At 40.7% G+C, this 25828-nt stretch overlaps 1 protein-coding gene across 2 annotated transcripts in view; it reads right to left on the bottom strand.

Annotated features, from left to right (window-relative positions):
* CCNC (cyclin C) overlaps window positions 1-25828 on the bottom strand; it is a 52000-nt gene continuing 26172 nt past the window's right edge. Inside the window, exons 3-13 of one of the 2 annotated variants that reach the window (XM_068231224.1) lie at window positions 20159-20243; window positions 19058-19127; window positions 15864-15915; window positions 15550-15605; window positions 11972-12007; window positions 9957-10048; window positions 6683-6750; window positions 3967-4046; window positions 3621-3739; window positions 2766-2809; window positions 1-1680 (exon numbers count right to left, since the gene is read on the bottom strand). In XM_068231224.1, the coding sequence (XP_068087325.1) occupies window positions 2806-2809; window positions 3621-3739; window positions 3967-4046; window positions 6683-6750; window positions 9957-10048; window positions 11972-12007; window positions 15550-15605; window positions 15864-15915; window positions 19058-19127; window positions 20159-20243 (662 nt within the window). In that variant the 3' untranslated portion in view covers window positions 1-1680; window positions 2766-2805. The remainder of the gene's footprint in view (window positions 1681-2765; window positions 2810-3620; window positions 3740-3966; window positions 4047-6682; window positions 6751-9956; window positions 10049-11971; window positions 12008-15549; window positions 15606-15863; window positions 15916-19057; window positions 19128-20158; window positions 20244-25828) is intronic. The other variant, XM_068231223.1, reaches the window with a different exon arrangement.

The following is a 25828-nucleotide window of genomic DNA, read 5'->3' on the forward strand; positions in this document are numbered from 1 at the left end:
TTTTATGGCAAATAAAAGAAAACTATTTTATTGTGCTTTTTAAATGACAAAAGTTTCATTTTATAAAGCTTTATTAATAGGACAAAAAGTAAACAAATATTGCCAGAGTCAGACTACTCAAAACTGTGCCACACAACCCTCATCATATAGAGGGAAACAAAAAACATTTTAAGTATGTATTTGCAAGTTGTAATGCACAAGAGGTAAAAGCCAAATCACACTACACAGACTTCAAATGAAGGCACATTAAAGCCACCTTCCTAAACAGGTCTTGTAGCATAATATCACATACCTAATGTTATACTCTTGTAATTGAGCAAAGAGCTGGCTTGGTTTAGTTTCCTTCATCATATCTGTAGGGTACAGTACAGAACTTCTTGCATTTATACAATTCTAAATACAAGAATGTACTCAATACAAATGTAAAAATTAAGGACAGGTCATTCTCTTTTTTACTAAAAATAGAAATGTGAGAGTTGTACTGATCGGCATAATCATAAACTGAACTACAGTAAAAAGGTAACACTATGATGTTTGCTTAATCATCAAGGAGTACATGGATGTATCCTATTACAGTTTGCAAACAGACTGCACAAAAAAAGTGTTGGATTTTCTGTTCTAGACTTAATACACAAGGACCACACTAAGCACCACATAAAAGTTGTACACCTAGAACAGAAACCTACATTCTCTATCATTTCTGTGCAAACAGAACACACACCTGCCAAGCAGTGACTAGTTTTAAAAAGGACAGATTATCGGTATGCAGTTATAAAGAAAGCACTGACTTTTTTCCCCCCTCGCAGCAATGTGCACAGTACACTAAACAATTTTATTTCACTAGCTGTCCCTTAAAGTGGTTTATTGTGTCATTTTCCTATTGCTGTCAACATCCCTCCTATAGTCAGTCCAATTTGTGGGAAAACCAGTTAACTTATAAATAGGTTTTGTGGATATTAGGAGTAAACTCATACAAGCAGAAGAATATGCAGAAAGCATCCAAGCCATTAGCCATTGTGGTCTAGGATTACAAGCAGAATAGATCATGTGGTCCTTTCAAATAATTTCACTGAAATAGCATGGTTTACATCATTGCAAACACTGAGTACTTCCCAGACACATCACTAACATAACAGCTGTAGTAACTGCCAGAGAATAGATCACAAAAAAATCAGCAGTGCCAACAGTAGTCGGTGGATATTTTCAATGAGAACAGTTACTACAGGCGTTTAAATTACAACAGCTCAATTCAAGTCAGTTAAGAAGAAAAACAAAAACCTTAATCCAGCATGAACTTGGTAAAGAAATGAGCAATAAGGAAAATGAACATGCTGCTGTGGATAAGTTCAAAAAACATAATCAGGTTTGTAAAGGTTTGAAAACTGAGTCCATCTTACTCTGGCAGGAGAAAACAAAATGTGTTACGAACAGATCATATATCCGAGGTTCATGAACGTTCCGCTCACAGTAAGACCTCAGTGAATCAAGTTCCAATGCGTTCCTCCTGAGATGGAGAAGAAAGGCTGAGAGGCCAACTCTGTAAGAATACTACTAAGTCTGTGGATGATTACTATGGCAAAAATCTTTATCCAGTATGGTCCAGTACTGGATAAAATGGGACAGTTTCAGGATTGACTGTAACTGGAGCTTTGGCTTCCATTTGGTCCTTGTTCACCTTCACTGCAAAGGAATATGGGAGATTGTTAACGTGCAGGATATACAAATTTAGGGATCAATGAAGCATACAATTAAAGAGACACTGAAGCAAAAAAATAAAAAATCATGATATAAGGAATTGGTTGTGTAGTACGGATAATTACTAGAATATTAGTAGCAAAGAAAATATTCTCATATTTTTATTTTCAGTTCCATTGTTTGTTTTTTTTACAACATTGCATCATTCTCTAATATTTGCAGTTTACACACTATTAAGCATTTTAAATGATTTTACAGAGCAGGCTAGTGGACTTTTGAACTATCCTCTGCAAGGAAAATAAAAACCACAAATAAAGTGACTGACACTTGAGATAAGCTTCAGAAGACAGAACGCTCTGCAACTGGAGTTTCTCAACTCTTCCTCTACTGGAAGCAATATTAGACTTAGGTCTCTGCTCCTGTTTTATTTATTAGCTGTACTACACATACAAAATCATTTTTTTTTTGGAAGGGGGACTTCAGTGTCTCTTTAAAAACCTACATGCATTACTCATGGGTTAATCAAAACTTGGAAGATGATTTATTCTCACTTACTCATGTTATACTAATATCATGGGAATACACCTTCTATACTCTATAGTATCAGTACAGATTGGATATTATCAGGAATGTATCTTCATTATAGGCTCAGTAATTATGTCATACGCCTCATATGCAGACCCCCGCTCCTCAAACTGGCAACAAGTAAGATTGCTAGGGACGAGCAGATAGACTATGTCAATGTTCCTATCTGGTAGGAGTCGGGACACCTTTGTGATGCTAGAAAGCTGTGTACAAAAGCAGTAGCAGCAAGATATTTTTGCTCACAAAACTTCCAGTCAAACTAGCAGACAACTCCAATATCCCATTTTATTAGGTCAGGTTTGCCCAACAGTAAAAAAATAAATAGTATTAAACACAACAAACAGGACAAGATATGCAACTTTATATTCCAGTTAACAATATCAAAACACATAGTGTTGCCAATGTATAATTAGCACATTCTGAGGTTACAATGTGCTTATTTAGATGGACATACTCTTACTGAGTACTTTATTATGAACACTAACCTACTACTGCGTTGAACGTCCTTTTCTTCTCAAATCCACTTCAACTTTTCGGGACACGGATTACAAAAAAATGGAAACATTTGTCAGCTGCATATTCATGGCATGGATTTCCCATTGTACCCATTGCAAACCACCACCAGCCTGGTAACAAGGCAGGTTGGGTCCATGGATTAATGATATCAACACAAAATTCTTCTAACTCTATGGTTTTCCTCATCCGATATCAAGATTCAAAGACCAGGCAACGTTTTTGTAGTCTTCCAACTGACCAGTTTTGGTTAGCCTGTGTCCACTGAAATCTTAGCATTCTGATCTTGGCTGTCAGGAGTAGAACCAAATACTACTGTTACTATTATCCTTAGATAATCTGAGTATATGAATCCTGTCAGCTCGAGCCAGTCTGGCCAGCCTCATCAATGAGGGAATTTCATTCCACTGAACAAGCTCACTGGATTTTTTTGTTTTGTTTCTGCCACCATTCCATGTAAACTCTAGATTACTAAGCATAAGAATCCCATAAGATCTCAGATCAATCGAAATGGCTTATATATATATATATATAAAAAAAAAAAAAAAATTCTACCATGATTTCCCCCCCATTCTGTCATTTAGTGTGAAGGTTATCTGCAATTACAGAGGCTTATCTACATGATTTTATGCACCACACAACAATCACATGATTGGCTGGATACGATAAGTAAGCACGTGTACAGGTGTCCTCGATAAGTTTAAGTGTAGCTTATAAGAAAATTTATAAAAAAAAACTAAAAGTTATGTAGATTTATAATATATATGTATGAAGATGGAAACAGAACAGAGTGAAAACTTTTTGAAATCAGAGAATAGATGCCTTACCTGTTAGGTGGAGGCTTTGGCTTGGGCATTTTGCCAAGTATGGCAGCCATTTCCTTTCTCTCATCAAAATTTTTCCATTGTTCATATAACTTCAAAATAACCCTGATAATTTCTAAGATCTGGTAATGAAAAAAAAGGAAACAGTGAGATGGTTCACAAAGAGACATTCTTCTACACTAAGCAACAACTAGTCGTAAAGCAAAAGGAAAAAATACTTTTTCTCTTCTTATGGTTCTGAGGGAAAAAAAGTGGATGAATGAAAATACACAACATTCCCTTTTTCACCCCCACTTCCCCATATTAAATAAATACATTATTTTGTCATACATATAATGTTGAAATGCACCTTTTCCATGTCCACAGAAAGTTCTGCAAACCACTGCCGGGCATCCTTCTGCTGCACAACACATGCCACATGCAAGCAAGCTGCGTGACAGAGAACAGAACATGTAGATGAGAAGAAATATAATTCCCACATAACACCAGCATATAGAACAGACAATACTAACAGCAAACCTTTCCACTTCATTTTATATAGGACAGCAAAAATAAGCATTTGTGAAGTGGACAAAGTTAGAGAATGTACATAACTGAAAAAAATAAATAAAAATAAAATAATAATAATAAATACACATACATTTACAAAATATTGCAATAAGGAAAGAGATGCCAATATAGCAGTTTCTTAATAATCGCCAATTAATATGAGTAAAAATGTAAAGTAATCAGTGTGCCATAAAACATGGCACATAAAGCAGTTCTATAGAGCATTTTACTGCCTTCGGCATCTGATGGTTACATAACGGATATACCAAATACAAAGGAAGCATACGGATCACATTGCTAATAATATAAAACGCTATTTAAGAGTGTCTGATCTTTATCCTCTCATGGAGATTAATAAAACCACAGAAAACACAAATAGGTTCTGGAATATGGAGTTTCTAAATCTGCCTTTCAGACAAAGCTTTGGTCGCAATGCATCTCACAATGGTTGGTACGGTATCATATGCCAACAGGCAGTGGATTTCTGAATTAATGCAACACATACAGCAGGGCATGTGAAGTATGGTCCAGTGCTAGTCAAGGAGCAGAAATGCAGGCATCAAATCAAAAACATCAATTCCGGTGATACCTTTACATACAAGACTCAGACTTACCTGTATTGACAAATGCTGCCAGAGTTCAATAGATCTGAACAGTGAGGATGTCTTTTTACATTTCAAAGGGGGTACAACTGTGACACATCATTGAGCCTACAAAATCATATCTAAAGCCCTATCTACACCATACAATTTTTTGTCCGATTCAATCAGACATGTCCGATCAGGATTCGATTCAATTTGCCTTTGTTTCGCAATGGCAAATTGAATCCTGATCAAACATGCCGGATTGAATCGAATCAGACAAAAAAAATTGTATGGTGTAGATGGGGCTTAAGTCTGTACGTGATTCAAAATTTATTGTTCGGTTCTGATACAGTTCTGTATAATGCCTGAAGAAGAAACAATGTTTCGATAGCTTGCAATAAACCATTGGAGTTAGTCATTGAAGGCATCACCGGAATCTACGTTTTTTGGTTTGATGTCTGCATTTATACAGCAGGGCATGGAAACTACAGGGGCCCTAAAACAGCACATTGTGCTTGCCCATGTATGTAGCGCTACGTCTTTTTACAGGCTGAATAAAATGACAGGTATACTTTTAAAGGGGGTGCAGTGAATTCTCTCATTTTTGTTTCACTCGTTAGATTTAATGAAAAATACATTAAAGGGACTCCGAGCAGTGCAGAAACTATGGAAAGATGCATATCATTTTAAAGCTCTCTTTCTCCTCTTTCCGATGATATATAAAGCACCACCCTACGCCTTTTAGTTTTCGCTATTTTCGCGATTAAAATTGCCGCGGCCGCGATTTCAATCGCGGAAATAAAGAAAACTAATAGGCGTAGGGCAACGATTTAGGTGCCGCCAGAAAGAGGAGAAAGAGAGCTTTAAAATTATATCCATCTTTCCATAGTTACTTGTATTACACAGGCCGACTTTTTCTGCTGAATGGAGCTGCTGACACTGGGCAAAGTGTCGTCCTGTGTAATACAAGTAACTATGGAAAGATGGATATCATTTTAAAGCTCTCTTTCTCCTCTTTCTGACGACACCTAAATCGTCACTCTACGCCTTTTAGTTTTCTTTATTTTCGCGATTGAAATTGCGGCCGCGGCAATTTCAATCGCGAAAATAGCGAAAACTAAAAGGCGTAGGGTGGCGGTTTATATATCATCGGAAAGAGGAGAAAGAGAGCTTTAAAATGATATGCATCTTTCCATAGTTTCTGCACTGCTCGGAGTCCCTTTAAGTAGTTTTTATTCTTTTTAACAGGAACATTTAACATTTCTCTAAGGAAAAATGCAATACTTATTTAGTTTGCTTAAAGGCCAAAAAAATCAATGGATATTTATTTATTCTATTTATTTTTTAAAATATAAGTAGCCATTATATTTTTTCCTCTTAGGAAGACATCCAATTCTTTTCATGTCTTAGTGGATATTCTCAAGTCAGTTGTCATGAAAACAGTTTACTGATTAAAAACAGGGGTTCTCAAGCACATAAGAGAGTTTAAGGGTTGCCATGAAAGAAGACAGTGGCCAAATTTGGGAAGCAAAAAGATGTATTTTTACCATCTTTGTAAAGGATGGCGTTAAGCAATGAAATCTTTAAATTTTTCTATAAAAAAAGCAGCACTGTAAAAAAATAAAAACCTATCATGCCCTCCATGATACACTTATGCCTGAAAACAAGTCTCAGTATACATGTTCATATATTACCTTCTATGTCCATCTTACACACCACAAATACTAGAATGTGTAACGAGAGAGGAGCTACTAACGAGCGTTGGTACTGTTGCTGGGGAAGATATAGTGGTGAATGGCCTGTATGTGTACACGCTGCCGGACTCCATTAATGTGTTCTGGCTTTAGATGGATGCAGTTTAAGCACTAGACTGTATTGGTTTAGAACAAAGATCATGCATAGATTTTAAGAATAATTCCCACCTCTACATACCTAGTGCAATCATGAAAGGAGGATATAGAAGACAGAGATCTGTGCGGTATGTGTCATTGACTATTCTCCTGTTTCAATGCAAAGAAAACCAGAATCAATTGTATTGTAAAATACACATCTCTATCTAGATTACACATTAAAAATGGAGCTTTATCACTTTAAAGGTGGCCATTAACTGTCCAATTTCTAGCAAAAAAATCGTTCGAGCGATCAGAAATTCTGATCAGATTGGTTGTAAATAATCTCCATTGGTGGACACAATCGATTATGAACGAGTGAAAAAAATGTCATCTGAATGAAATTTCGTCAAACCAAAATTTGGATTTTCTTGTTGGTTGGGATAGATAGGAAGAAAAGATTGGTTCGTTGATGGTGTAGTGAACGATGTATTACAATATTTCATTTCCAATCAGAATTTCTGATCGCTCAAACGATTTTTCGCTAGAAATTGGACCGTTAGTGGCCAGCTTAAAGATGATCTTTAAAGAGAGCCTGAACTGAAAATAAAAAGTCAAAATAACCATACACAGGTCATACTTCCCTCCTGTGTAGTCTAGTACTCAATCTCTCCTGTGTTCCATTTGTCCACTGTGATCAATGGAATTTTCTGTCCTCCATTTTAAAAATGGCTATTACCCCATAACTGCTTCCTGGTCAGCACACTGTAAAACTGTAATATCACCCACTTGAGCAATAGGGAAACATGGACATTAGCTTGCACATTCAGTTGTAAATATAACTGACAGCAACTGGTATATTTCAGTTCTGACAAAATATTGTCAGAACTGGAAGGGATCACTGTAATAAGAAAATGGTGAGCTTCTGTGCGGAACTGACGTTGAGGTTAGTATGTAATATTCATTTGCAGCTACTTCACGTGTTTATTTTAAATAATTTTACTTACTTCAGGTTCCATTTAAGCACATCCATGGTAGTGGTAGTCAAATGGCAACTAAAGCTCCATACCAACACAATGGGTTGTCCATGGGCCTCAGGCTTTACCCAATGTTTCATGGGGAGCCACAGATCAAGGTAGGAGGTTCATCAAGCTTCCAATGTTGTGTACCTTTAAAGGATACCCGTAGTGACAGGATGAGATAGACATGTGTATGTACGGTGCCTAGCACTCAAACTATGCTGTGTTCCTTTTTTTCTTTCTCTGTCTGAAAGAGTTAAATATCAGGTATGTAAGTGGCTGACTCCGTCCTGACTCAGACAGGAAGTGACTACAGTGTGACCCTCACTGATAAGAAATTCAAAATATAAAACATTTTCCTAGCAGAAAATGTCATCTGAGAGCAAGAAAGATAAAAAGGGGAATTTCTTATCAGTGAGGGTCACACTGTAGTCACTTCCTGTCTGAGTCAGCCACTTACATACCTGATATTTAACGCTTTCAGGCAGAGAAAGAAAAAAAAGAGCACAGCATAATTATTTGTGAGCTAGGCACTGTACATACACATGTCTATCTCATCATGTCACGTCACTTCGGGTATCCTTTAAGCTCAATGGGCTCTATTCACAACAACGTGTGGTAACTTTTTTTGGGTGAACAATTACCTCCAGTGATAATTACCGATTTTATTGAGTATTCACTAAAAATGTACCGAGTGCGATTAATGTTTGATAAAAGTGCCGTAAAATAGGTGATAAAACTAACAGTTAGTAATATGTACGTAAATAAAACTTTTTTTGACCACTGTAGGGCAGCCCATATGCTTGCCACCCATTACACAGAGATGACCCAGGAAAGCCTGTCACATTTAAAGTGGGACCTCAACTCTTGCACAGGACAGAAGGAAAACTTATAGAAATGCACCCTGTATGTATATAATTTAGCCCATCTAATTGCCCCTCATCTGTGAATAATCACAACTGTAATTTGAGCTCTCAGCTGTGCCAGCTGGCTGCCTCAGCAGAGCAGCTAATTTGTAAACACGGGATGTTAATCCTATGTCTGCTTCCATGCCAGCAGGAAGTACACACACTGGAGTTTTTTATTTAGCTGTAAAAAAATGTTTTTTTTTCTTTAAAGGTTATTATGCTGTTGCTTATCGTTTAGAGCAGAGAGGAATTTCCTCCTCGGCATCTATAAAATTATCTAAAAGACTGTACGAGGTCTGAAAGTGCGCCTTGAGATTAGACACACTCTTCTCTGCCTTCTATGTAAAATTGACATAAACTCGAGCAAACAAAGCTCAAAAGGCTCCATCCTGAAGGCCAAAAGCAGAGAAGTGAAAAATTATCACCTACTATTTGTAGGTGATAAAAAAAAAAAATCCTTAATTAACACCAACTATTCAATTGAGAATCCCTCGATATGCTCCAAATTGCCCTCGGGGTACTGTTTGGTGTTCGGCATTTCTCTTTATTGGTGCTAACATACAGTTGTCATACTTGCAAGTACACACTACGCGCTGATAGGAGAACGCTGACACAGGCGTTGGAAAAATGCTGGTTCGCCCACTCTGTTTTAAAATATGTAAATCAAATTTGGAATTGCGCCGTTCTGCTTAGATTTGTCTTAGGTATCTGAACTGTAATATAGATGTGACATTGCTGTGAACGCCACCTCTGCTGATTTGATACAGTTGTCATGGTTGCTATGGATATGGGTCCATCTGACATCGGTGACAAATTTGCCTCCTTGCCTTGCACCACCTCTGTTATGTGCCCAAATGGCTGCTGCGTCATTGGATGTGAGCTAGAGGAGTGTGGAAAATGACACAGCGGCTATTCGGGCACACATGGAAGTGGCTATCAGGATTGAGATGAGGGAGAGAAATCCTCGCTCCTCCATCAAACTTTTGGCCGGGCAGAGTAGGAGCGAGAGCGGTTGTCTCTCACTGCTCATGCACTTCACAACGTGCTCAGAAGTGGGGGAGCCTACAAACAGAATAATCCACTGCATTACGAAAAATGCAAAAACACATACGATAATGACCTAGTCCACTATCTGTCACCGTCAGTGTGTAAAGGAGATCCTGTATGAGGCACATAAAAAAAAGAAACACACTGCACAGCAATAAATATATGCTCTGTCCACTCTTACTGCTATTACCACATTCATTCATGCTGTGGACAAAACCCTTATTACTTTGATAGTGTTTCCTTGAGAGCTATCCAGAATTTATTAACTTGGCTTCTGCGATTTGTCCAGCACAGCATAAAAAAAAACAAAAAAAAAAAAAAAAAACACAGAACTGGATGCAAAAGCTTTTGCAATAGGGAGTTTTGAATGCTGAATACAATATATAAAAACAATGCAGGTTACCATGCTAAAGGAAGCAGCATATCTTCTTGTCCCATATCTTGTACATACTGTAACAAAGGTCTATAAGGATGATAGACTATCAAACAACAGTCCTGAAAGGAAGAAAAGTACAAAGACTGAGGTAAGAACGTACGCTTACAAAGCAAACATAAAAGTAATTAGGTTAACTCATAATGTAACAAATTCAGCCAATTGTTTTGGCTAAATGATCTTCCAAAACAGCCCTTTCCATGAAATTGGCGGGTGGCGGGAGTTAGCTACTTACCTATGAAGTTGCCACGCACTGACCCTCTGAACATTTCTGACATGAGCTGTCAGATATGATCTGGTAGCCGCACTCTCCACCATGTACGAGTGTGTCAGTACTGCATCTGTGTGAGTACAGCTGCGCCTGCACAGTAAGCTGAACCTGCCCATCCAGAATGAGCACAGCCATGATCTAAAAGAGGGTGCCGAGCAGCGGAGGTGGTCTCGAGAACGATGTGGAAAGAGAAATGACTTGTCAGATGTTTGCGTGGCTGCACTTCCTGCTGCACCTATGAAAATATGGCCACGCCTGCCCCGTAAACAGAAGCTGCTTGTCCACAAGTGGCTCCATGCTACTGTGCAGGCATGGCCGTAATCCCCAGCTCATGCACACAGAGGAGTGTGGCCGTGATCTAAAAAAAAAAAAAAAAAAAAGGTCCCAGGCAGTGGTTGTGGTCTTGAGAAGGTGGTGGGAAGCCTCTGGTGGTTCCAGACCAGAGGCTTTCCTTTTCAAAGGTAAGTGGCATGGGACATGAAAGTAAAAGATGCCAAACCTGTAAATGGGATTTTTGATTCAGGATACAGAAGGCCTATATCAAATAGCTGGACAGCGTTTAAGTTGGAGGGCTGAATAAACATCACTACCTAGCTGGCTGACATGGAAAGGCATGTAAGCATGTATTACTGGTAGCCTGGAATTTCTCTTTAAAAGCCGGCGTTTCCTTTGGATCTATTTGCATGTTAAAATGGTTTGTTACAAAAAGACACCATTCTAGCTCTACTCACATCTGACTTGAAAGAGGCTTCTGTGAATCCGATTGGTTACTCATTCCTCTACTCTGTCCCTCCTCAACAGTTCCTAAAATATGCCATTCTACAGCACTGTACTCTTCCAAGCCATATACCCAACTAGCTACACTATCTAGATGCCACAAGCCTCCCAAGAATAATGGTTATACAGTTCTAGACCAGATTATAAAATAGTAATACACGACCACTCTGTTTTGCTGCTTAAAACAAAGCATTACTCAAAAAACAAAAAAAAAAACCCTTGCATCAATTTACAAAAGATTTAGGCAGGGAACACACTTGACTTTCAGTTTTCTGCGCGCGTTTTCCTGCATACTTTTTCTGCACACCAAGTGTGTCTCTATGCAGGAAAACGCGCGCGTTTTTTCATAGCAACTGATGTAATCGATACAAAAAATCTTACAAAATGTGCAGAGTCATGATGCAGAATTTCAGTTTTTTTCTGCGCGCGAACAAATTATTAAGTGTGTACTAGCCCATTGATTAACATGAGTTCTCTGTGCAGAAAACGCGTACGAAAACAGTAAAGTGTGTTCCCTGCCTAAAAAGTTTCCTTTGCAAAATAGTAATTTCTCCAATGTGCAGAAATGTATTTTCAACATATTGCGATTTCCAGCTGAGAAGCGAGCTCTAGTGTTGGACTCATTATGCAAGGTAAGTTTACATCATGAAACCAATGAGGATGAGGGAGTGAGGGGGGTTAATGGAAAATGCTGGACCCCAAAGATAGATTTTAAGACAGGCATCTTGAATAATAGATTTCATTCAAATACAATAGTATTTGTATGAAAACACAATTAAATCAACTGTCAAGTTTACATTGCATCCATTATCTATATTTTACTAAAATCGTTTTCTTGTACAATAGCGGCCGAAGAGTGAGTAACCAGCATTTCTGGAAATATGAATTGGAAGCCAAAGCAATCTAAATTTCTCAAAGTATAACCTGTATTACTTACCATTAATTCTAAAAGATAGAATTCGCATTCCAGTATCTATAAAAACAGAGGAATGACAGATTAAAACAAAATGCAGTATACATGATTGACCAAGCTGTATGTCAGATGTTTTGCCTGTGCACTGTGCTTTTAGTTGCTAATGCAGTACTCCACAAAGCTTTGTGGAAGAGGACATGACCAGGTCTACTACTTGTTCCCTCCTGCTGCACAACAGTCTGGGGAGAGGTTATGGCATGTATGACATGGTCCCTGGTGGTTCCATGGAAGAGAGTGTGTGCAGCAGCAGTAATGTGATCAGACATAGGGTATACAATTACTGCTTATATTTCAGCAATATTGCTAGTGTTTTATGATGGGAGGAGTGCTGAATTAAGGGGAAAATATTGAAAATTAATTACACTCAAAGAAAAGCAGCTATTCAGTTCATCTTAAACTAGATAAATATTACAGCATTTTATATCTATAGTAAATATTTAGTGAGTGGAATTTTATTTCAGAGGGACAGGAAGACATACAAATTTGTGATTTTTACATATATATTGGACTAATTTGGGTTTACCTATTCTTTAGTTTTCTTCTGTTAGAGCAGTGTTTTTTTTAAATAACTATGCAACAAAATACTACTAATCTGCTCTACGTTTTATTGGACAATGGAACAAACCTATATTCTGGGATTTTTATTGCTTCTAGTATTTAGATTTGTATTCTGTCCTTGTGTACTTGCTTTCCTTGTTTTCATGTTATGTTTTGTTATTTGTATAAAATATTAGCACTATATATACATGTTTTGATTAAAAACAGACTCATCCAAACATCTGATCTACAGTAAGTTCTAGTCAGTTTCAGACATAAGGCTGTTTCACATTGAAAATCATGGCAAAATCGTGGCAATTTTGCCACAATTGCGTTTGCGATTCTCATTCAAGGGACGAGAATTGCTTCTGAAATGCTGCATGCAGTGCTTTTGGAATTGCAAATGCAGCGTAATCGCAGAAGATTCGCCACTGGTGTAAAGCAGCCCCAACTTTCACAATAATGCACTCCATTTCATGTATCTGAATATATGGACCTAGAATAGTCTCATTTAGGATTCACGTTTGTTTATCTGGCTAAACAGATCTAAGAAAAAAACTAAGGGGGCCTGATTCACAAAGCTTTTCTGTTAAGGTGAAATAATTTATTTATTAACTCAGGCGGAGAGGGAGGGGACACAGGCGGGGGAGCCGTGTAACACAGGAGGTAGGTGTGTGTGTGTGTGTGTGTGTGTGTGTGTGTGTGTGTGTGTGTGTGTGTGTGTGTGTGTGTGTGTGTGTGTGTGTGTGTGTGTGTGTGTGTGTGTGTGTGTGTGTGTGTGTGTGTGTGTGTGTGTGTGTGTGTGTGTGTGTGTGTGTGTGTGTGTGTGTGTGTGGTCAGCGGTGACTGACAGGCTGAGGTAAATAGCAGGCTAGCGGCAATCTGCATGTCGCTAGCCTGGTGCCTTTTCTTAATGGGGACAGCAGACCCTAGAGGGGGCTGGAGGCACAATGGAAGGACACAGGGGCTTGTCACTGTATACAGAACATGCCTCTGTGTCCTAATAGGATTTGACAAACCCACCTCGAGTTCTCTTTAAATGACAACTCATGGTTTAGCTCTCCTTATTTGACATAACTCATGGTTTAGCTCTCCTTATTTGACATAACTCATGGTTTAGCTCTCCTTATCTATTCAACTCGAACTATCTTTCCTTATTTGTTTATCTCTTGCATTAGCACTCCTAGCAGTCCAGATGAAAAATAAGTAACCTTTGTGAATCAACCCCTATGTGGCCAGCATTTGACAATACATAAAATAGTACACTTCAGCGCGAATTCACTTGTGTCCACCACCGAAAGCACCATAAAAATAATACGCTTACCAGATTATCACAGACCTTAACTACAGGGTCTGCAATATGGCTTTATGAGGTCAGCAGCAGGTGTCTTCGCAGCCGGCCTCCTCTCCAGACAAGCCGAACAATCTAATCCTCAATTGCAGTATTTCACCATAAATGAGGCATGCAAAGAGACAAACGCACATCTAAGCGTATCTACAGCGATTTTAATAACTCATTAAAAAACAAAGGTTTTTAAAATGTCACTCACATCTGGGCCCTTATGACAGGGACCCACAAGGAAAAACAGCACTTAAAACATAGGACGCCGTCCAGCCACACGTCCGCCTCGTCCGACCGGTTTCACTGTCAAAGTTTCATCAGGGACTACTTTATGTTTTTTAATGAGTTATTAAAATCGCTGTAGATACGCTTAGATGTGCGTTTGTCTCTTTGCATGCCTCATTTATGGTGAAATACTGCAATTGAGGATTAGATTGTTCGGCTTGTCTGGAGAGGAGGCCGGCTGCGAAGACACCTGCTGCTGACCTCATAAAGCCATATCGCAGACCCTGTAGTTAAGGTCTGTGATAATCTGGTAAGCAAATTATTTTTATGGTGCTTTCGGTGGTGGACACAAGTGAATTCGCGCTGAATTGTACTATTTTATGTTGATTGAGGACGTTTTGCTGAGACGTTGGACTTTGGCTGCGATATATGTAGTGTTCCACATGTTAAGATTTGCTTGGCTGCGCTGATATTGTTTTTTGATTATATAATTTGACAATACATGTTTGCAAGTGCACTTATATTGAGCTGGTGACTACTGAAAACCATATGCTGCTGGTGTGTCCTGCAAAGAGAACCTGCCAGAGTATTCTGACATAAAACAATGTTGGAGTAAGGCCCGGTGCACACCAAAAACCACTAGCAGATCCGCAAAATGCTAGCAGATTTTGAAACGCTTTTTCTTCTTTTTCTGCAGCGTTTCAGCTAGCGTTTTGCGGTTTTGTGTAGCGGTTTTGGTATAGTAGATTTCATGTATTGTTACAGTAAAGCTGTTACTGAACAGCTACTGTAACAAAAAACGCCTGGCAAACCGCTCTGAAGTGCCGTTTTTCAGAGCGGTTTGCGTTTTTCCTATACTTAACATTGAGGCAGAAACGCATCCGCAATCCAAAATCTGCAGCAGCCCGGGAGTATGCGTTTCTGCAAAACGCCTCCTGCTCTGGTGTGCACCAGCCCATTGAAATACATTACCCTAGCAGATCCGCACCCGCAAGCGGATCGCAAACTGCAGCCGAACCGCTCTGGTGTGCACTAGGCCTAACTGGACAATGCTACTGTACTGTAAGGCCCCGTTCACATCTAAAAGCACAAACCACTAGCGCTACCGCGATTAGTGCGGTACAATCCCCACAGACACTTCTGCGATTCAGAGCGATCATGGTCAGCGGTTTATTAAGCACTGTACCGTGATCACTCAAGAATCGTGGCAAAAATCTGCAGGGAACTCGTTTTGTGATTGGCGCTAAATCGCAAAACTCCTGCAATAGGGCCAATCACGGCAGTGAAAACATTGCCATGGGGCAATATAGCACTAACGCTTTAAAAAGCACTAGCGAATCACCTGCTAATCGCTCAGGTGTGAATGGGCCCCAATAGCTGTTATATAGTCAACTTCAGTTTGAATGCATAGACTATAAATTGTTTAACATTCACTTACATGGTTCATCCTATAAGGAAACTCCTTTGGGAATGCATAAGAAAACCTAGTTTTTACTGCAGAAAAAAAAAGAAATTCAAATTAATAACAATGTTATGCAGGATGTGACAATTGGAAAAAATAAATAAATCTAAAAGTTATACCAGCCTTGCACCTACCAGTATATGGGATTGCATAGACTGTACTAAACAAATACTGCTTAAAAGAAAACGAAATCAGGTGGAAAATAAATGTAAAGTTTTAAGCCATTTTGTTGCATGAGTTTGGAATAAAGAAAAAAAAATGAAACACCTAATTGCGTTTGAAATACTCACATACAGAAGTAGCAGCAGAGATTAACCTTGTGTTTGATACAACACCAAACTCCTAGAACACAAAGAAATAAAGAGCCACTGAGATGTACATTTTTATCCCAATTCACAAATGTGAAGCATAAGAACTAACTATAGTATGTATAGAGTTAATTTATGTCAATATAAGTCTTTATACAAAGTGACAAAAACGGAAATGTCTGGAGCTCTTTAAATAGAAAAGAGCTTGCATGCTCTACCTAGCTGAACATGCACAAGCATTTATCCCACAAGAAAGACAGTAGTCATTGTCAAGCTTTACATTTCCATCTACTTCTGAACATCTGTAGGCAGCTTAAAGTAGATCCGAGGTGAACTTTTACTCATTGCATAATTGTGTTCCTTTCCTATTGTTTATAGGGCATTCCTCAAGCCAAATACTTTTTTTTTTGTTTTGTTTTAATACTCTAATTCCCTATAAAACCACGCCCACAGGTTTTCAGAGAGCCTTGGCAGTAGCAAGGGCTCATGGGAGCTCAGTCTGGGCAGGAGGAGGAGGTGTTACTAGCCATTGATTTCAGAGGCAGAGGGAAGGAGGGGGGATTAGGTTTTTTTCACAGTCGTAGGCCTAGTGCACACCAAAACGGCTAGCAGATCCACAAAACGCTAGCGGTTTTGGGTGCGGATGAGTGAGTTTAGTCCCAGTGCACACCGGGCAGAACTTGATGCGATCCGCCGGGTGTTCACCGGCCGCATCCGCATGGCTAATGTAGCTCTATGGGCTGGTGCACACTGGCAGTTTGAGGTTTTAAGCAAACCGCAAACGTGCAGCAAGAGGCACGTTTGCGGCTTGGTAAAAACCTCAAACCGCCGGTGTGCACCAGCCCATAGAGCTACATTAGCCACGCAGATTTTCAGGCGGATTCGGCCAGCGGATCCGCCCAGTGTGCACTGGGCCTGAGTGCTGATGGTGCAGATAAGCCTGCCTCTGTGTAATGTTTACAAACAACATGGCTGCTGTCATTGTATCACAGGAAGAAATAATCATTTTCTATTAAATCTGTTTGCAGCTAGATTTGCTGTGTAAACTATCTAAACTTTAGATAAGATATATAGACAAGTTACTTGTTATAGTTCATTTTTCATCTCGGATCCGCTTTAATGTGCTAACTAAAATTCTTAAAGAGAACCCGAGGTGGGGTTCTGACAATGCCATCTACACACAGAGGCTGGGTCTGCCTATACATCCCAGCCTCTGCTGCTATCCAGATCCCCCCTAAGTTCCCCCTGCGCTCTGCTATCCCCCATAAATCACAGCCGCGCTGTGCGGGCTGTGTTTACCTCTGTAGTGTCAGTATGCTGCTCCCTCCGCCTCCTGCATAGATCCGGTCCCCGCCCGCGTCCCATCCCTCCCCTCTGATTGGAAGGAAGGGATGTGGGCGGGTACCGGAGCTATGCAGGAGGGAGCAGCAGACTGACACTATAGAGGTAAACACTGCCCGCTGCGACACGCTGTGTGTCGACAACACGGCTGTGATTTATGGGGGATAGCAGAGCGCAGGGGAGGGGCTCAGGGGAGGATTGGGATAGCAACAGAGGCTGGGCTGTATAGGCAGACCCAGCCTCTGTGTGCAGCTAGCATTGTCAGAACCCCACCTCGGGTTCTCTTTAAAGAGTAACTGTCAGGCTGCAAAAGCTAATTTAAACCTCTATTCTCCTGTGTTAAACAGTTTAGAAGGAAGCCAAAAAGGCAACACTGAAGATAAAAAATCTCTCTTTCATTTGATGTGTGCTTATCAGCAAAGCTGTTAGACCCAAGCTCTTAAGAAGCCGAAAGCCGCATACCATACTGCAAAGCATTCTGGGGCCCTCCCCTCGGCTGCTAATGAGAAGTTACAGGGTCAAGTTACAATAGCATGTAACTCAGTCCAGCGCACAGCACTGATAAATCTCCGGGCAGAGTACACTGCAGGAGTCCGCTATTGTTCCTAGCCACATGGCTAATTATTATTCACTGCACAGTACTGTTATTCAGTACGAGCTTTTCTGTGAGTGGAATCATCAGGAAGCAGGCAGGACATGACAACACATTTGGCTTCATAGGAGACAGACAAACATGGAACCTGCCATGAGCATCAATCTCTGCATATACTATATAAAAATTCTGTGAAATCCAAACGTGGACAGTGAAATGCATATGTAATGTAAGTACAGCCAATATTTAGCTACTGATATATGTATTTATTTTCTCTGAGACCTTATACCTAACAGCTCCTCTTTAAGGAGAATTGATCATCTACGGGAAGTGATACACATGTTGGTCCAAACAAACCAGCAGCAAAGGAGCTGCTATTAGCTCACCTTCTTGTTTCCTGCCTATCTGTTGTGCAAGTATACACCCATTTGTTAACAGCTGGCTACTAGGCATTTTGGACTTTTGCCATGGTCTCAGCTGAGAACCTAGTATGTGCAAAGGCATACCATGATGTTGCATGCCAGATTGAAACCAATGAACCAGCAACCGATAAGCACATAGTTTTGCATTTGCCTAACCCACTGGAACCTGCTCCATTGTGTTATGCCCATTGTCCCTTCTCCCCCTCTAGTGAACAGTACACTACCCTTAAAAGGTGCTTGTGTCCCCCCTAAAAAATTAGCATGATAGTTACAGGCGACAAGGATTGTGCATGTGTGTGTCAGTGTAGGTAACAGATGAGCGAGGTTTCTTCTGTGATAACACTACCTAGAATGTCAGATGCTAAGCAACACCACTCATAGAGCTGTATCTGCTAATAAGCAAGGTGAGAAGTGATCATCCTCTATAATAAAACCTAACTGTCTCTGCGTCCCATCCATGCACTTCCTGTTTGTGTGTGTGTCCCGTGTTTTGCGCTACTGCGCATGTGCAGGGAGGGACGCAGAGACTGAGGAGAGCTGAGAGGACGGACGGGCAGCAGGCGCATGCGCGGTTACTGTGGCGTTCATGGGGAGAGTGAGAGGGAAGGAAGGGGAGGGGAGGGGATTTAATACAGACCTAGAGCCCGTTTTGAAACGGGCTTAGGTCTACTAGTTTTATGATATTACAGTAGCATCACCTGAGTCCATTTATAATTTGATGCCTGGAGTTCTGCATTAATTCTCACAATGTTAATCAGATATTTGAGAAGATGGCCAACCAAGTTAAATTAAACTTCATGGAGTTCTTCAAATAGCCTTACCTCTACTTTGGATGCCAAAAACACACAAGTTGGTGCCATTAACACAGGGTCTATACTTTTCAAAGAATACCTAATAAAGAGGGGGTAAAAACAGACATCAGATACAGCATTTTTAAAGAAAATAAGGTTTCACAATGTGCTAAATTCTACTATGACCACTCCATACTAGACCCATTTAGCCATTTACAAAGACCACACACAGTTGGAAGCAGAATAAGGGGGAAAACATGGGAGAATCAAAGATTGTACATGTCTGATTACAGTGAGGGGGCGACTGGGCAGGGGAGAAGGTGGAAAATTAAGAGCCAATTACAGGTGGAATTCAACGAACACTCTAAAGCTACCCATACACTGTGTTAATTTCCCACCGATATACAGCAGATTCGATCACTGATCGAATCTGCTGTGAAAACGATAACAAATGTTAACCGATCGATTTCCATCCAAAAATCAATCACGATCGGTCCCGGCGGAAGATTTTGCTCGATCGCAGGCAGGTCTGGAGCGTGTCATTAGCAGCGATAGACCGACGCAGCATATCGGCAGTGATGCATTACTTGTCCGCTGGCACAAGTCTCCAGTCCGTGCTGACACTTTCTCCGGCTGGCCTGTCTCCTCATTACTTCCGGTCTCCTCCTGTGACAAGCTGAAGTTCAAACAGTAAAGCGCCCTCTACTGTTTGAACTTCCGCTTGTCACAGAACAGGACAGGAAGTGAAGAGGAGACAGGCCAGTCGGAGAAAGTGTTAGCCGAACTGGGGACTTGCACCAGCGGACAGGTAATGTATCACTGCTGGCCGGGGATGCACATGGGGGCAGCAAGCAGGCGGCAGCTCCACAGGTTGTGAATCGATTTCAAGCTGAAACAGATACCTTTGTGATCAGATTCGGACAGAAAGGGATCTGTTGGTTGATTTGGTGGCTATCGACCAGTGTATGGCTGCCTTAAATATTTTTCACCAAACTTTCTAATTTGCGCTTCATAAGTGACACGGTCATTAATTATTCTGGAACAGATTACCTCAGTTATCTGCAGATTAAAACTGCTGTATAAGTAAATTTAAGACACGAAGGATAAAAAGGTTAAAAATTAATGGCTTACCGAGCATAGAATCTTTTAAAGTAAACAGTAGCAGTTGCTATAACCTGTTGTCTTAATTTAAGGTGTTCTCCTAAAGCTTGAATGACTGCAAACAAACAAAACAGCACATTAAAAAAAAAAAAAGTTAGCAGCTAGCAAAATTCCCAAAATACAGAACAAATTATTTGATCTTTGTATCTAAGGCAAGCGGTACATCGGAGATACGCAAGCATATCACAAGTGGTGTTCCCGGGACACCGCTCCCAATGTATCCACCTTTGTTAGTCCAAGTAAGCCTGCCACAAGCGGAGCGTGGAGAGGCACGAGGAGTGGGATTTGCTTGTGGCAGCGCGGCCAGGCTTACTTGGACTAACAGAGGTGGATACATTGGGAGCGGTGTCCCGGGAACACCACTTGTGATATGCTTGCCTATCTCCGATGTTTGTAAGTGCAATACTGCTTGCCTTTGTATGTATTAAACTGTACTTCACTATATGCAAGTTGTTTGAGCCCTAGTGTTTTAGATCTGATTGATCCCTTCCAAAGACAAGGCTGCTTGCAGAACCAGGTGTCTACCCCCTTGAGCGCTTGTATACCTCTTGTTTGAGAGCTTAACTGGGTGAGTGCGGGCTAAGTGGGGGGTGCCTATCACTAACTTGTTGCCTGTAAGCGGGGAGTGGAATCAGGTGTATAATTGGTGAAGGGGATTTCCGAGGAATCTACAATACTACCCTATGGAATTCTTTGTGTCTTTTTAAGTGTCTGACACAGTGGTCGTGGATGGACTATTCTGGTGATAATCTGGAAGTTTCTACATCCAATGGGACTGTGAGCTTGTAGCGCGATTACATTAATAACATAATGGAATCAATGTCATAATACAATATAATATTTGTAAAGCGCTTTCCTCCCATAGGACTCAAAGTGCATAGATATGTTTCAGATCAATACAGGGTTGCACACTTGACTGTGTTACAGAGGAAATAGTTAGGTGTTCATAAATGCCATGCTTAACAGGTGGCTCTTCAGTTTGGACTTAAAGGGAACCTAAACTGAGAAGGGTATGGATTTTTCCTTTTAAAATAATACCGGTTGCCTGACTCTCCTGCTGATCCTGTGTTTCTAATACTTTTATCCACAGCCCCTGAACAAGCATGCAGATCAGGTGCTCTGACTGAAGTGAGACTGCATTAGCTGCATGCTTGTTTCAGGTGTGTGATTCAGCCACTACTGCCCCATAGAGATCAACAGGACTGCCAGGCAACTGGTATTGCTTATAAGGAAACATCCATATCCCTCTTGGTTAAGGTTCCCTTTAAAGGGAACACGAGATGAGAGGGATACGGAGGCTGACATGTTTATTTCCTTTTAAATAATGCAGATTGTCTGGCTGTCTTGCTGATCCTCTACCTCTAAAGGCTTATACACACATCAGACTATAGTCTTTGGAAACTGAAAGATCACAGACCAATCTTACCACCCTTCATGTAGTATGAGAGCCATACTCTACACAGTCTTTTCCCTAGTGTTTGCCATGTCAGTGTACTGCTGGGCAAAGCCCCGCCTCCCTTTGCCCTGATAGGACAATTAATTAATAAATCCCCTCAGACACCCCATACTGCCATTCCTTTTTTAGTCCTCGCCTCCAGCAGGATGTATCCCTTACCTCCGCTTCGCGGGTCCGGCAGCTTGGCTCCTCTGCTGTAGTCCACATCCTCAGGTGGCTAAAGGCCCCTAAGAGGAGTGGAGCCCCCTCTGGTACTCTCCGGGGCATCTGCATAATATTCCTGCAACCACAATTAACATCTAAAGGATGTTGTGGTTTCCCAGCAGCTATTAGGCTGAAGCGCATGGTCTAAGGCGTGGGACGCTATCAGCAGTGCTGGATAGCGTCAATATTACCTGGTGGGGAATTGGCATTTCCTATCCTCGCGCGCACGTGCGCGAGACCTTCCTTTTCCGTTGTTTGAATGCGGAGAGAGGGCGGAAGTGCGTCGGCAGCCATCTTTGCTATGGGCAGAGTCGGAAATTGCAGCCAGCACTTCCGGGGCATTAGTTTAAAGCTGGGCTGTTGCTGCAATTGGGATGCGGCGACAGGGAACGTGGATAGCGTCCTGGTTGTACCGGCAGTACACTTCCAAGGAACTCGGCGTCACAGGAGTCTTCTGACCAGGTAGGATAAGGTGTTATTTCTTCTGCAGTATGCTGTCTATTGCACGATATTTCTAGGAGCTTCCTTGCTTGCTGTTAGCTGTTTTGTGGCAGTCTCAAAAGGTGTTGTGATGTTGACAGGCTGGGAGGTAGTGAGGCACGGCTAGTGTATATTGACACCTGGTTAAGCTTATGTGGACATTTGTACATTTTAGTATTCGAAGGCTCCGGTGTATATATTTTGTGTGGGTATTTTTGAAAGTATTTATATATCTAAAGGGAGCCTGAGTATAACAATAGGTATCAAATTTATTATATTCCAAAGTACCACAATTACAGTAACAATAAATCACATCACATTTAAAACCACTTAAAACTCTCAATATTCATAGATTGCTGACCGCTATATAGCAATTGGGCATATTGTATTAGGTGCACCTATACAAAATAACATCCGGATATTTTCTTCAGGCCCCTTTAGCTTTGGCTACAGCTCCATGAATAGACATCAACCCTGTAGGTGGCTATAATCTTCAATCCAACCCGTGTGTTTAAGAAACACGCCTCTATACAGTCCAATATAAAGGGGTGTGGCCATGGGAGCGGCGTGCTCTCCGTCCTACGCGTGCCTCCACCTAGGATTTTGGGAGGAGATGGCGGTGAGGGGCATGCGTGGGTACCGAGAGCACGTCGCTCTATGGCTTAGGTATGTGGATGACATACTTGTCCTATGGAAGGGTACAGAACCCCAATTGCATGACTTTGTCTGTGAACAATAACGATAGAAGCATCTTCCTCACCTATTCCCTGAGCTATTCTGAAATCGCATTTCTTGACTTGCGCATTAAGAAAACAGGATGTGGGCTCACTACAAGCACATTCCGCAAAGAGACAGCTGGTAACACCTTGCTATCGGCAAAAAGTGCACATTTGCCTTCTCAAAAATGGGCTGTCCCTACTGGCCAGTTCATGCAATTAAGGCGTAATTGTAGCAATATTGAAGATTATAAAATAGAAGCCGAGCAATTAAAAAACAGATTATTGATGAGAGGCTATCCAAGGTATATGGTTAACAATGCCTATCATAAGGCATTGGTTAGGAGAAGGTCTGACCTACTTGCGTGTACCCCAGCACCAAAAATTAAAAATGGAAAAAATGATGGAGTAATTAGAGTGGTGACTACTTTTAGCTCACACTATAATGAAATTAAGGGGATCCTGTCAAGACACTGGCATTTATTATGCAGGGACCCTATCATTAAAAAATATGTTGGCGAATACCCACATATGGCTGCTAGAAGGGGGAGGAATTTGTCAGATATTCTGGTTAACAGTGAGTTTGGCCCGGATAGAAAATTTGGGATAGCTAGAAGGAATAAAAAAGGTATGTTTCGATGCTGTGATTGTCTTATGTGCCCATATATGCATAAAGGTGAGACCTTCTCCAATAGTGATAACACGGCTTGTTTTAGAATTAGGGATTACATTGACTGTAGTACGGAAAAAGTTGTTTATCAATTAAAATGCAGTTGCAATTTGATCTACATAGGGAAAACATATAGACCACTTAGGGCAAGAATTCAGGAACATGTGAATAATATTAAGTCTAAAAATGAAAAAAGTCCCATTGCTATGCACTTTAAAGAATGTCATCATTCTGATCCTAAATATTTAAAAGCAATGGGCATATATAAACTGAATATTAGCCCAAGAAGGGGCGATTACGATCAGCAGCTGCTGAAAAAAGAATCGTTCTGGATCTATAAATGTAATTCCATGTATCCCTATGGTTTAAACAGCGATATGAACTTGAAAGTGTTCTTATAAGTTTCCCAGTATATGCATTTTCCTCAATGGACACTAGATGGCGCCATAGATAGGCTCGTAACTTTGGAGTCACATGAACTGTTTAATTAACTAACAGAGGTGTACTGCGTATATAAATGGCGAGTGCGCCCTCTGTAGACAGACGTCTGAAGAAGCCGTTAAGGTGAAACGCGTCACGTGTCCTGTGACGTCACCCCGCTGGTTACGCTGATCCACCCGTGCCTCCGCCCTCTTCCCCAGGAAGCCTCGCACCCGAAGTCCGCGTTAGCGCGGTGTTTGAAACTATGATGGAGGAAAGTTGCATCTACATGCAGTGCTTTCAGAAATAATCCGGCCACATCATCCACCATATCGGGAGCGTGAGTACCGGCTTGTCCGGAGGTCTAGCTTACCTGCTTCCATTCTAAAGCTTGGTTGCTAATGTATGCAGTGAAAACTACGCTATATCCTCAAGTGGGCTGTGGAAAACAAAGATGAATCTTTGGTTGATGCTTGGCTGAGGGGTTATGCATTTGATCAATGTGCATGTAATGAGGGCGTTCGTATATTGGACTGTATAGAGGCGTGTTTCTTAAACACACGGGTTGGATTGAAGATTATAGCCACCTACTGGGTTGATGTCTATTCATGGAGCTGTAGCCAAAGCTAAAGGGGCCTGAAGAAAATATCCGGATGTTATTTTGTATAGGTGCACCTAATACAATATGCCCAATTGCTATATAGCGGTCAGCAATCTATGAATATTGAGAGTTTTAAGTGGTTTTAAATGTGATGTGATTTATTGTTACTGTAATTGTGGTACTTTGGAATATAATAAATTTGATACCTATTGTTATACTCAGGCTCCCTTTAGATATATAAATTCGACAATTAAAGATATAGGTGAGACAGAGTACTAATTAAACAAGGTTGATATCCTACATTTTTTCATTTAAGGTATTTTTGAAAGTAGATGTGTAGATTACATTTCAGGAGGTTTAATTGTCAGGTTGGTTCCTGATAGAGCGCTATTTCTATTTTCAGTTGCTGTTATGGGAAAACGTCAGGGAGAGTACCCTAAGACTAGGTCTCGGTCCAACTCCAGATCTAAGACAAATAGGTAAGGGTGGTAAGTATTTATATGTGAGCTGAAGGTAAATCTGTCATAAATACTGACGTATTCCGTCATATTGACAGGTCACATGAAGACTCAAAGACTAGAGGATCATCTAGACACAAGGAGTCAAGAGAGAAGTCAGGGTCCCATGCAGAGGGATCGAAGACGCGGGAGTCTTCTTCACATACGTCAAAATCTAAAGAAAGAGCTGATGATGTCGTTAAATTAGTTAAATCTACGGATCTGCAAATACAGCAGGAAGACAGAGAGTCCTCAAGTGATAAGTCAGTCCAGGAACTAGGCCCTGGTCCATCAACAAGCACGGTGAATCAGGGCGATTCAGGTCCTAATCCTGATAAATGCTGGATTTGTGGCAGGAATCCGTTACCGAACAAAAAAGTTTGTGAGCTGTGTTATGCTGATATTGCTAGAGAGGACAGAGATGTATCTTCCCTAATTAAGCAAGTGGTTAAAGATGCTGTGTCAGAACTCGCGGTTTTACAAAAAAAATAAAAAATAAATAAAAAATCGCCCCAACCAGGGACGCCGGATTCTTCATCTCCAGAGAGGAATTCGTCAGGTTCCGAGTCTGATTATGAGGAAACGGGGTTTGATTT

Source organism: Hyperolius riggenbachi, chromosome 4, assembly GCF_040937935.1.
Source record: "Hyperolius riggenbachi isolate aHypRig1 chromosome 4, aHypRig1.pri, whole genome shotgun sequence".
NCBI classification, from domain to species: Eukaryota; Metazoa; Chordata; class Amphibia; order Anura; family Hyperoliidae; genus Hyperolius; species Hyperolius riggenbachi.